The sequence below is a fragment of the Bombus terrestris genome, chromosome 14, assembly GCF_910591885.1.
Source record: "Bombus terrestris chromosome 14, iyBomTerr1.2, whole genome shotgun sequence".
Lineage (NCBI taxonomy): Eukaryota > Metazoa > Arthropoda > Insecta > Hymenoptera > Apidae > Bombus > Bombus terrestris.
In genome coordinates, this window is record NC_063282.1 from 5595395 (window position 1) to 5608793 (window position 13399).

The following is a 13399-nucleotide window of genomic DNA, read 5'->3' on the forward strand; positions in this document are numbered from 1 at the left end:
ATTCGTCGGGAATGCGAATTGACTTCTTTCTCGGTCGCTGGAAGATCAGCTATGGAAGATCGACTATACTTCCGGGCGTCGGTTAGCATTCCACCGTCTAGAGGAGAATCGTGGTGCCATAGCGAAAAAATTTCTCTGGACTCTCTCGTGTAGTCCGCTAATGGTCGTCAAGATCGACGATCCGAAGTCTCGATCGACGTGATTTTTCCGGAGGATTCGAAGCGGATAAAGGTAACCGCATCGAGTCGTGGCGCCTCTTTTGCCGATCGCGCGCGGCCTCCTCCAGCATTCTCTCTCTTCATCCTTCCTGGCCCGAGATAACCGATACCTCGAGCAAACAGCCGACGGGAAGCATTACGAGTACCGTGATGCTTACAATGTGCTCGGCTCTATGGATTCAACTGTACTTCCCCAGTTCGTGCGACCTTCGTCGTAATAGCCCGAGGAAACACCGTGCGCCGAATGGATTTCATTTCGCCAAGTAATTGCGAGGGAGAACTACTTCTTGCACGGACCACTCCTTTATCTTATTTCTCTCCGGAGAAATATTGACTGATAAAACAAATCAATTACCCATGCGTAAACATTGAAAGAATATAGATGGAATTATTACATTCCCGGATCGTGATTTCCAGGAACTCGTTTAAAATAGAATCGAGCAGCTTCCTGGCTTCAAAGAATATAGATAGAATTATCATGCTTTGAATTGTAATCGACAGGAATTTTTATTTTAAGTAGAACAGAGAAGCTTTCTGGAATTAAGAATGATGGCGAATTGGGTAAATTCTGTCGAATGTTTTAATTCTGATCTTTGTGCCCGTAAGAAACTTTGCTCTTTTTATATCTGGGGAACGGAGAAAAATTTCATCATAATTCGAGTATTTAATTAGAGCATAATTGAGTACTAACATTGATGCCGATATGTAACTAGAATATTGTTCAAGTAGTGAAACTACTGAGTGAGAGAAAATGAAAGAATTCGGCAAATCAAGGGTGTAGAATTCCTAGAAAAAGGAGAGACAAGAAACGAAGAGAGGTATAATCGAGAACGTATCAGATTGAGTGTTTTATCTGGATGATCGGAGTACAATCGATTCGAAAAGAAACGCATACTATCATAAAGACAGAACTTTACGTAGGGAAGGAAGAAATTCCATGTTCTCGCATATCCCGCTAATGGCCTGCTCGAAGATCAACGACGCGGGATCGACGATCGGTGGATTTTTCGCGGTGCAGATCCGCGGCAAAAGCCTACGAGGACACCGACTCGACCGAGTCATGGCGCCTCCTCGAGCATTGCATTACCTATTCACGGGCGGAACGTGCGCTCTCGCATGGTGCACGCGACCATCATCCTCTCGTGTACACGGCGAGCCAGCCATGGCGTTGTGGCCGACGAGTCTTCGCAATAACGGGCCGATCCTGGCGGTGTTCGCAATTTTCGAGGAATTAAAATGCTAGGAATGCCTGCTGGAAGGAACGCTGCGGTGCAAATTGCACCACGGCGACATTTTAAGCGGTCGGACAATTACCAGGAACGTTTCCTTCCCCGGACAGTTTATTTTATCGACGTTGCTGAAACGAGAGGAAAAAGTCTGACAAAGTGCAGAGTCGCTCTAACGAAGGGTCATTATAAATCAGGCTGCATCATCGGTTAAATCAATCGCGTTTTACTGTTACGCGCGAAAGAAACACTCGCACATCGGCGATGATTCGATTGTTGCAACTGTTCCACGTCGCCGACCCGATTTCCAAGCCTGCGTTCCAGAAACACGTTCGCCTCATCAGGGACACACCGCTGGCTCGCTAAAGTAGAATCGGTTGATATCACCGGTGAACTTGGCCCTGTTCGAGCTACGTGCCATTGAACCTCTCTGTGTGCACCATGGCGAATCGTCTCGCAATTTCGTGTCGCCATGATTCGCTACTTTCTCCAATTTTCTTACGTCGCTGAGTCGGGGAATACCCGGCGGAAAGCTGGAATTCCTTAAAGGACACCGTGACTGCGTAGCAAGCGCACAGAGGAGCTGGCTCGCGCAAGCGAGAAGCGTGCAAAAGTGCGTGCGTATGCGTGTCTAACCGCTCGCGCGCGGGTCAATGCCTCGGCTGTCCTCCTCGAGTAAGTATCTATCTACTCCGTAGCTACCTCGGCTACTACGTTATGCTCGTACACCACCGCTCAAGATCGCCGAGCTGACGAGCACGCGTTCGCAACCGCGCGTTCCGTATGCACGGGGCTGACGTTTCCGCGAGGCGGCCCCCTTTGACACGCGAAGAATCGCCCGTGACCGTACGGAGCCCCGGTGAAACAACGTTTTTCAAGATTAATGGTGATGAGCACGGCCGGATTGGATCCGCCGCGATTCGTTGACAGCACTTGCTGCTGACGCTGCACGGCCTCTGGAAATCAAATCTGCGATTCGCCAGGACGGCACTTGTAACCTGCAGGAATTTTTATTAGATCTCGAAGCCGCATCTTCGTATGACTTTGATGTTCCTTTGATCATTCGTTGAGAGTGAAAGAGACGCTAAAGTAAAGATTAGGTCTTTTCACCTAATCTTTCGAATTATTGCGATTACAGTGAAATTGGCTTTTCAACGCACGAATTCTTCTTTGGTTTAGCAGGAGAAAATAACCATATTCTAACGTATGAATTTTATAAGCGAACAGGAATTAGAGCAGCAAGGTTGTCGATCTCTGGAAATTGGATCGTAAAAGGAACGACTAAATGTTATTTAATGAAAATAATAAAGACTGCAGCGCGATTAATTTGATTTAGACGGGTTCATCGTCTACGGAGTTTTCTTCTGATCGATTTACGGTACGGAATCTGAAATTATCCTCGGCAATGGTTGCCGATTGTGATGCTAAATCTCGGTATTTTACTCCCTGTCAATTAATTCGAGAAATAAATTAATCCTGTTTAACACGTAACAGGAATCGAGCATCGCACCATAAACTGTTGGTAATGAAAGCAATCGCAGAATCGCATATCCTAACCACTTCCAAGTTTGGTGAACTCGTATTTTCCGCTGATATACCTCGGATATCCTCCTGTTCACAATTATAGTTACGCGGTTATTACGTTAACACGTGTACAACGACAGGTCGGCGAATATGGCGCGAGCGCAGGATTCAATTAAATGTCGTGCGATTTAATTGGTATTTCGCGATAATTATCGCGCATTAAAATATTAAACCAGAGATTGTTAATTCTCTTAAGATGCTCTACATAGCGGCGCGATAAACCTGGCTAAGCAAAGAGACGAAGAAACTGCGAGTTTAAAGAGTTTTAAGCACACGACGCTGATATCATTAAGAAACACATTTTATTACTTATTGCACAAGAATGGTTTCAATCTCGAAAAACAAATATATATATATGTAACTAATTCAATGATCTAATATTCATCCGAAGCATCTCTCTAAAATAATGGTAAACGTAATCTTATAAATTTTTAATATGAAGATCGACTTTTCGCTCGATGCATAATCACGATGAATACGGGCATAATTAATACACCTACAATATGTAATATATTCAGACAATGGATTTGACAGAAAGTCGTGCGTCTGACACACAATGAGGCGTTTAACAATTTCAGAAACGCGACACACGTTCGCACCGATGATCCAACCACTGAAAACCAATTTCAACCGGCCGGATTATAAGTATTATAATACTTCCAAGTCATTATCACTGATAGCCATACTTATGGACGAAATTACCTGAATCGGCACGATTTCAGGCAACCCATAAGGTCAGGACGAGCTCTTGACGAACATCACCAGGATATTTCTGATCCAGCATGATGAAGAAGGAGTAGCAACCGGCCCGCTTTCGATCACTCGATACACGATCGTACACCGTTTCGTGACCGTGGCACACACACACACACACACAAATACACAGAAGATCGTGACTCCTATTATTATCGTGGCTAACCCACAAAACGAAGCATCCGCGTGGTCTGTGTCCCTGTATCGCGCACCTTCTCCAAGCGGAATCGCGTTGCATTACGTCGCACCCGACCGTGAAACGACGATCCACGCTTTCGTTCAGGTAAAAGATTATCTGAATAACAGGCTGCGCGTGTTAGATGTTATCGCCACTCTGGGCCCGACCATAAATACTTCAATCTATTAAATTTCAACCACCGACGATTAACCAGCCCGCGATCAATAGCTCCGACGAGTTTATTTTCGGAGAAAATTCTAGGGTGTCCAAGGTTTGTTGCTTCATCGTGTCGTAAGAGAGACGTTTACGTTGAAATTAGTATGGTCGTGCTGCTTGAGCGCAACAAGTAACGTCCGTGGTGACTGACAAAGAGGCATATTTTGGTCGTTCGATTTTTACCGTTCACCTGTCGACACGAGGGTCCATTATCGATGATTATTCGCTCGTACGCTGCAACGCTGTCGCGCAGCGATGTGACGACGAATCGAACAGATTCGGCTGATATGATATTACAGTATATAGAGACAGTAATCGGTGGGACATTTATTTTTCATACTTATATAGAGATTATTCCTAAGTAAGTACCGTACGGAGCTGTGACACCGGTCCCCGAAGGAGACACGGGTCTGATCGCTTATATCTGATGGATTCGACACAGTGTCACAGATAAAAACGCGTATTGAACGAAAGTTTCACATCTACAATTGCATTACATTACAAAGAGCAAAGATTGTGTGTGTCAGTGTCAAATTCCCAATTATATGTAGTACGAATCTAAATTTTACTTAACAGTTGTACTAAATGCAGAACGTGTGTTTGAGATATTCTCCATACAGTACGATCTTAGTAATATTTGATCAGAGGATAGAACCCAGGAGATTCTTGCATATCTCAGAAAATGGTTAATTTATCAATTAAAAATTTCATTATGATCTTGTAATCTATGAATTCCATCTGAATATTTCCGTGAAAAAGAGCCTTGCTACTTAACAGACACAGGTTAGATGAATACTGAATGGTTAAAGCTACCAACATAGAAGGTTGATTAGCAAACTCGAGGGACGCGTGACAGTGTATTAGGCTAATTCGCAAGCTACCCTCCGGAACAACATGATTATTCCATGGCAACGTCGTGTACGATTTAATGCAAGTCTAATCAGCTCGTGAACCCTTAATGAGGTGCGAAAACCATTAATTAACAATAATTGTTATTGTAAATTCGTTAGGCTAATTGGCACTGCTTAAGCGAGTTGCTCGTTCAGGACGGATGGATCGGACCGAGATAGATAAGAATTCCTCGTAATGGCCGGGGCGACTTCCTATAATAAATTGCATCGGCAGCAGCCATGAACCGTGTAATCCGGCATGATCTAGCGGAACTGAAGTTTAGGCCGGACGCGATACGAGTGTGATTGAAACGACGAAGCCTCTGCATGCCTTCGTCTCCGTCGCGGCGGAACGAATGAGCCAGGTACCGTTTAAGAATTCCGCAAATAAAATTCTCTCGAGTCGCTCCATATAACGCATGGCACACCTGATACAGAATATCAATTGCCAATTAACCGTAACGTTGACGAAAAGGATAGCTTATCTCTTTTAGTGCTGCACTGGATTATTGTTCCAAATTGTTAATGTTAAGAAAATGTGCAACGAATCGAATGAAGAAGGAAAGGAACAAAAGCGATTGTAACAAACTGGTTTTGTATTTCACGCTTCGCAGATTTTTATTTTATCAAAGTTTCACTCTCGCGAATCTGTGATTCGATCCATATAATTTAATGTACTTGGCAAATGACTAATTGTTCCAGTATAAGAAATCTCTTGCATTGAAGATTTTACTTCAATGCAAATTTAATCTCCTTCTAATTTACAAATTATTTCGAATATCGATTTTTAATAATTCCAAATACTTTATTTCGTATGGAAGGCAAACGATTAAAATGAGCAATTCAAACCATCTTAAAGATCATTAATCCCTTCCTCGTGTTGCTCGTACCAAGATCTACCTGTCTCGGGATAGACTTAAAAACGAAGATATCTATCTTGACATAGGTCTAAAAATAAAATTCGTTCTTTTTATATGTTTCAGCGAGACGGACATGGCTCCGAACGCGGAGGAGGAGTTGCTGGTGGTAAAGCCGTGGGGTCCACAACCGGAAAAGGTATGTCAGTGTGTCTTGAATCGAAAGGATTAGCCTGACGAAGACGAGGATCTAATCGTTTAACCTGGACGATGATACGACGCATATTAGAATATGAACAGGATGCTTTTGATTAACGTTATCGATTTATCGTTCAACGTTCGGTCAGTAAATACAGTACCTATAAGTAGATAGGCGTATATTTCGCTTGTTGGTCGTTTTGTGTTTACGACGCTGTGAGAACTAGCGTTCAATAAACGATCCAGAAATGTGTTAAAGGAAGGAAATTATGAGTCGTTAAGCCCGTGGAAACAGCTTGTTTTCTATCATAATCCGTGCACTTCCAATCTATTTGTCGTAACCAGTAAGTGCAAATAGCTATATTATGCATACATTGAGGTTCCTGTACACTATTTTTCGCTACAATTATGGATCAACTAAAGGGAGAAGATGTACGATCGGGGAAATCGACGAGAAAGAAAGATTACTGAACTTAATCGGATTTAATTTTGTTTTCAAGAGATCCTCTTGCGTTGATGTTCAAAAGTATTTCCTTCTTCGAATTTGTATCTCTCCCGTTTGCATCTCTTGAAACATGGAATGCTGATTTATAATACGAATGCGATTTCCGTTCAAAATAAATGGAACAATCTACTAGACGAACAGTTTCATAAATATAAACGTTGGCGTAGTTTCGCTGATGAATGGCGGGCATCGCATACCATCCAGCCTGCTCGTTTATAAAACGCGGTTTTGTCAAGCTGTCGTCCTGTCAACCGTTTGATTATTAGCGCTCGCCTCCGAATCGTCGGACCGATCATTCACTTTATACTTAGCCGAGCCACGCTTTTAATACCCAGGCATGCATTAACATGCGCCAACCTCGGATGCATTGAATTCTGCAGTTCGTAATGGCTCCGCCGGCATTTATACGCGTCGTGAAACTGCGAGGGAGGTAATAAGTCACGGATAATATGATTAATATCGAGGAGAGGCCACGGTGCATCGCGTTAACCCCTTCGAGGTGCACATATTTACACTCAAGTTAAATCCTTATTTTTGTGCCCCGTACAAATGCGTGGCACGTGATTAACGAAGATAATCCAAGGCGATGCGACTTTTTTTTATCTTTCAAGAAATCCACGGTGAAGAGAGGGAAGGTTGCGTAAAAAAGTATCTTATTCCCGAGACGTGTTCCATTCGTGTTACGACTGACTCCTGACCTTAATTATCGAGAGACCTCGTTGTCTCTCTTTTCTTAATATTGCAAAAAAGAAATAACGTGGTGCCGCTAATGAGAGATTTACGTCATCACAATAGGATGATTAACGAGACGAGTCGAGCGTTCCTCGCCTAGACACCCATTGGAAACTGTACTCGAATGTTCGTGAAAGTCGCGACTTTTACCAACGTTCGAAGTCTTCACTCTAATTGAGAAAAACGCGGTGCATACGCGCCAGTTTGAAATTGGATCAAGTATAAAGGAGATTCTCTGTTCACGAACTTTGCCGTTCTCCATTCTCTACGAGCGACGAATTTCTTTCCTTCTCCTCGAAATAGTGAATTACTACCAAGTAAACGACACGAACGCATTGACAAGCGAGTACTCATCGAGCACTTACGCGAATCAGGAAAGCGTGACGTCCTCGTGCAGGTATGTAGGTTACGTACGTGAGTTTGTTTTGTTTCGCATGAATCCTTCTAAGGCCATCAAGTATTCAGAGTAACCCACCGCTCTTTTTCGTCGAGATATCTAATTACTCGCATAATTGCTACGCTTACGAGTAAACCCTTTCCTACCCTAACGATCTCCTTCTCGTGAGATCCCGTTTCGTGTTCATCCGGACGAAAAAAACATGAGCCATGATTGATCTATGCACACCTCTACTCAATCATGATCGTCGTTAGACGATTTACGTGCATGTCCGCGCGGCATCGCGCATCCCGGAAAGGAACTCTAATTACTTTATCGTTTTTCAAAGGATACATCGTTACCAGCGAGCCCCGTATTCATCAAACGATGATGGTCCATCGGCGTCCTCCGTCGATTTCAGTAACGAACGAGCGTATGATTGATCGCGACCGTCGACGACCTGGAACATCGTCTATTACGTCTAAATAAATTCTGTATTCCAGGTGCAGCTCGAAATCTTCCGCGGAAAGAGGATCGTTGGATCGTTAAGATGCGGTTCTGCTTAATTTTTCGCGGGCAAGCGACGGGTAACCACAAGATAGAAACTCGGTTTCACGTTTAAAACCGGCCAATTAACCGCGCGTAGAAAACCACAATCGAGTAAGCGGTTTTGTTCGGTGTTAAATAGTATTTTTATCCCTGGATCGTCGTTTAGGAAGCGGTTGGGTCGACCTTCGAAGCAAATCGGTCGATAAATCGTACCCGAGTTCTCGATTCTGTGCTACTGGACCGAAATACGTCCGAAGGCGTGCGGTGAAGCAAGTTAGGAAGGGAATATGGGTTTTAATTATCTTAGAGGCGTAATTTAGAGGCAGCTCTAGGCACTTGCGGTGACTCCGTGAGTCAGAGGCGGTAAATTAATTTCCACGATCGATCCCGCATTTCAACGAGGGATCGGTCCCCACGGCAGCGTAACCTATGGGCCACGAGGCGATAATCACTATAATCTTATCGATTTATGGTTTGAAGCGCTGTGAAATTAACTTCAGCCCGGCTTCCACTCCCTCGCATGAATATTTCATTCATGGCGGCTGTAATTTCCACGATTTCTCGATTCCCTCTCTGTACAAATAGAAACATTATTCGACATTCGATCTTCCGCGCTCGTATTTTCTGCTTGGAAACGTTTATCGTTACTTCGTTATTACGTTATTGCGAAAACGATGGTAGTTCAATCACCGGCGTTTAATTACGGCGAATGTTTGTACGACGCTTGATGAAATAAAACACAGCGAGCTCGTAAAAGGATAAAGCGGGCTCGAGGCTACTGTCTTTGTTCAATTATGCTGACTTTCGCCCTGATATAGAGCCAGACGGACGAGCAATTATGTCTAAAGCCTTGCGATTTTCTTTGCAGGAGCGATTAAGACCACCTACGTACAACGCCGAGGACTACGCGATCGCCCTCAGACGATGGGGAAGGCGTCCATTAGGAAGCGTTCAAGACTCGCATGGTACCCTGCCGTCGACAACCAGTTCGAGTTCCGGTTACGCTTCCGGAAGCGGCGAGATGACCTTGAGACAATTCACGTCGGTCAGCGAGCTTCTGAACAAGCTCAGAGCTGACCTGAGGCTAGCGTTTCCAAGGTTGGTAGACATATATTACCTGCTCGACTTAATTGTTTATTAACGAACAATTCTTTCGCCACTTTCTTCCACTATATTATCTACGTATACAGAGATATTATTTAAACTATACTTGTTGCAATGAAGCTTCAACCATTTTCTAATTGAAGTAGAATTTTGTTTATATGAACTCCATTTATCTGAACTCTTATTGTATCAACGAAAAATCATACATATGGGCAGAGAATCAATCAACTTCTATCATGTGAACTTTAGTTATGTACATGATCTGCTCGATGTTCGGTGGGTTCATATACTTCACTGTATAACACTAAATCAAAAACTGCAAAATATATAAAATTGACACAGAGGAAAGGAGAGAAGTATTTTAGTAAAAGCTTAACATTCTATCGCGACGATGAACCTTTTCTTGAAAAAGTCCAACAGAACTGTACAGTTTTACAGTTTCTTGGAATTCCATAATAGTTACTAAATCCTCGCCGACTTCCTAAATTAATCAGACACCTAATTATAATTGCAAATTAAGCGAAATTTAAGCAGTTATTCTACTTTGCGTATCTGAAAGTTGCTTTCGTGTTCTCGTGAAAATGGCAGGACGTTTACAATTAATAACAACGTTGTTAATTATCAGGCATAGTTATTAAGCTCACGGAACTTTTTCCTGACACGATAGCTCGTCGAAGAGATTCATTTGGGAATCGTTGTTGCGAGTCGAGTGCAGGCGCGAAAAACTTCACTTTCGAACGATGGCGCACGACATGACACCCGGAAGCACGTGCGCTTGATTGTCCGTGAACAATTAGAATAAACGTTCGTACGGCTGGATTTACGCTCTCTCGCTGGAACTAACGACAAGAACACCACGAAAATACTTGATACTAATTGAACAGGAAGGACGGCTCGAACGGGGCCGGATTTACAGTTACTTTTTATACGTATTTTTAAGAGAAGCGTTTCGATATGGCTGAGTCCCCCTTCTCTGAAACTCGTAAAAATTCCTTCCCGATTTGGCTACCGATTAGCCTAAAAGGTCGTTAAACTTTTCTCCTTAAGAAGCAAAATAAACCTCGATCACGCACTTTCATGGAATCGCTCATATACGAATTAAACACTTAACCGTGTTGTTCGCAATTAGTCACGATTAAATAAAATATTTATACTTTGTTGATTTGCACCAACATTGCGCTACAGTTGATTAAAATAAAGATACATAATGTAAGAGAAAAAACTGCGTTTTATCTATATACTTTATTCAAATTTATTCGAATGTTCAAAAATTCCTATGAAAAATTACAGATTGATCGCTTTGACCATCTTCGTAATTCCAGCGTTAACGAATTAAGTATCTGCGTCTAATGAATTAAATATCTCTACTTCCTGGAAATTTGCACGCGCGAAAGATGATTTTCTTTTTTGCGTTTCTTACGTTTGTCTCGACTGTTAACTACCTTCGATAGCCGTATTTCATTTCGTCCGAAGATTGAATTAACCATGTGCGTGGACGAGCCGCGAAAACCATCCATCCGTCATTTCTCATCTCTGTGTAAATCATTAAAGAAAAAGTTATTCGCTCGGTTTCCTGTGATGTGGTAGCTTTTTGCGATATTACCTCGCCGCGGATAGGAGCAACAAAGAAACGGGTTTCCTCCGTGTTTCTAAGACAACACGGTGATCACAGCAGGATTAACGCGAATCAAGCTCCTCCTGGTATCGCGTTCAACGAAGGGCTAAATGATAGTCTCGTCCCCGTTAGGCGCCAACGTGATTAAAGATCGGACGTAAATGCTAAGATTTGTTCATGAACGTCGGTGGCTCATGCTATACCTCAGCGCAAGATCGACGATGTTTGTCTCGAAGTGCCCGAAGCGTGTACGTTGCTATTCATTCATAGCGCGTGTAATCACAGCCGCTAGACACGCGTCTGTAATTGGCCGCATCGATAGTCTCAAAGCTTCGCCGTTTTTGATTGCCATCAGAAAGCAAATACAACGAGTTCTGCTTCCTTCGAGAATAAAGTTTAACGCTGCAATTACGGGGCGAAGCATTAAACTTCCTGCCAAAGAAATCAAAGCGAAAGACGGTAAAAAACACGTAACGAAAGGTAACGAACCTTGTACTTTATCGAAATTCATTCAAATCTTTAAAAGTGTGCCGTTGTAGCATCTATAAATTGTAACGAGGCTACAACTCTGGTTACTATTGCCGTTAGAGGATTGAAAAATTTAAAAGACGTAGATTAATTAGCTTTAATTCTGTGCCTATTAACAAGGTTGTATAGCGAAGATAAATTATAGAAATTTTGTTTCTCAATCATCGTACCGTTACATCACTGCCTAGTCGAAATTGTTGCATTCCTAATACGTAATGGGAGTAATAAATGACCTCAAGCTGCGACGTCGCGAGTCTCACATAGAACAACTAGCAAGGAAACACGCGAACGCTGTCGTTGCTTCATTCAGCCGTCGTTCCATCCTGACAGTGTGTAATTTATTAACTTTTGTACTTTTATTATAAATTTCTGTCTTTCACAAATTATTAAATTAACAAGTCAATCAAAAGCTACCTATACATCTACCATAGTACCATCACCTCTATAGAGTAGAATGCGAGCGAAGTTAATAGAAGACTTAACAAAACCACTGATTTTTCCACGATCTGTATCAGTTCGCAAGATAGAAGATTCAGTAAAGCGATAGGTACACCATATCTCGTCTAGTGTTACAATTTCAATGCTCTTTTCCTTATCTAGATTCGTATCAGACTGAGCGAGATTGGATCACACTCGCGCAGCACTGGTCAATCCATTAGCGCCAGCTTTTCATTCGCGACTTTATTTTTCGTGGGCAGAATTCAATCTCGACTGGCTTCCGGCTTCGTAGTTTATGTTCTAGACCACCCATTAATCGCTGAACTTGGATCGAACGAGATTACGAATAATCCAAGGGACGTATTATAGTTTAGAAACGTGGCAGGAAAAGGAACGGCAGGCTGGCGAAAACGCAGGAATCGTCCAGGCAATATTCTCGAACTAATTCTTGTCCGATCGACGTGCTCGTTTACCCTTATTAAGCGCAATTTCACCGTGTGCATCGCCGCACAATTTCCAGCCAACGGATATTCGAAGCGGCGCGGCAAGAAGCGTTGTGCATAGATGAGAATGATTCTAATCACAACCGGACGAGTGTAAAAGGACAGAGAGGCAAGAATGCCAGACGCGTCCAGGAGCCCTCGTAAAAAGGATGCGCGAAGGATAACATCGAATCTCCTTTTCCTCGCGTTTAACCACGCGACTGCGGCAATTTGCGAGCGCTGCCCTGCAGCCGTTCTAAAATTAAAGTTACCGCATACTATGTGTGATCATTTTATCGTGTTACACCTGGAAAATTTTATCCTGTAAAATTATGTACTATAGAAAAATTTAGCGAAGTTCTTCCAAGTTAACGTATCTCTTTTTTGGGTATTCGTCTCTTTCGATGACTCTACAAAGAATATTCTTCCCTTGCCTGACTGCAAAATACTCGATCTCCTTTGTAGAGATTTAGGTATTGGTTTGAGCGGAAGTTTGAGCGAAGAATGTTATAAGTTAGATTGTTCTCGGTACTACGTTATCTGCCAAAGAGATTGAGAACACAAATTTCGGAGGATGTTTTCACTCCTTAAACTTAAGTTAGCACAGCTAAGAAAATATACGTATCTACCATTTTTGGCTCTTCTCCAAACCTACAAAATTTCATCCAGATCGGACCTAGACCTATGACAATGTCTCTTTGTAAGAAGAGAAAGGATGGTTTTCCAAGTGCCGGTACGATCTATGTCTTCGATTCAGAGACACGGTGACTTCTCATTGAAGATAAGAAAGAAGACATTATCTCGAACCAGATATTCCAACATTTTCTCCTAGTCTGATCTAAAGAGAAATCTCGAGTTTCGCGGGTCTTCGTCGACTTCGTCGACAAGCTCGACAACCTGTTACGCGAATTCCCGAATCAAACTTGGTGTGACAATTTTCACCGGTTTGT

The 13399-nt window shown here is 42.7% G+C and overlaps 1 protein-coding gene across 5 annotated transcripts in view; it reads left to right on the top strand.

Moving 5' to 3' along the window:
- Positions 1–13399, top strand: part of LOC100648656 — a 49531-nt gene that overhangs the window by 25341 nt on the left and 10791 nt on the right. For 3 of the 5 annotated variants that reach the window (XM_003400583.4, XM_012316204.3, XM_012316206.2), the window contains 2 exons: positions 6049–6121; positions 9151–9380. In XM_003400583.4, coding sequence (XP_003400631.2) covers positions 6049–6121; positions 9151–9380 — 303 coding nt within the window. Of the gene's footprint in view, positions 1–5005; positions 5139–5185; positions 5431–6048; positions 6122–9150; positions 9381–13399 lie in introns of those variants that run through there. The other 2 variants (XM_020866665.2, XM_048412081.1) reach the window with 2 other exon arrangements.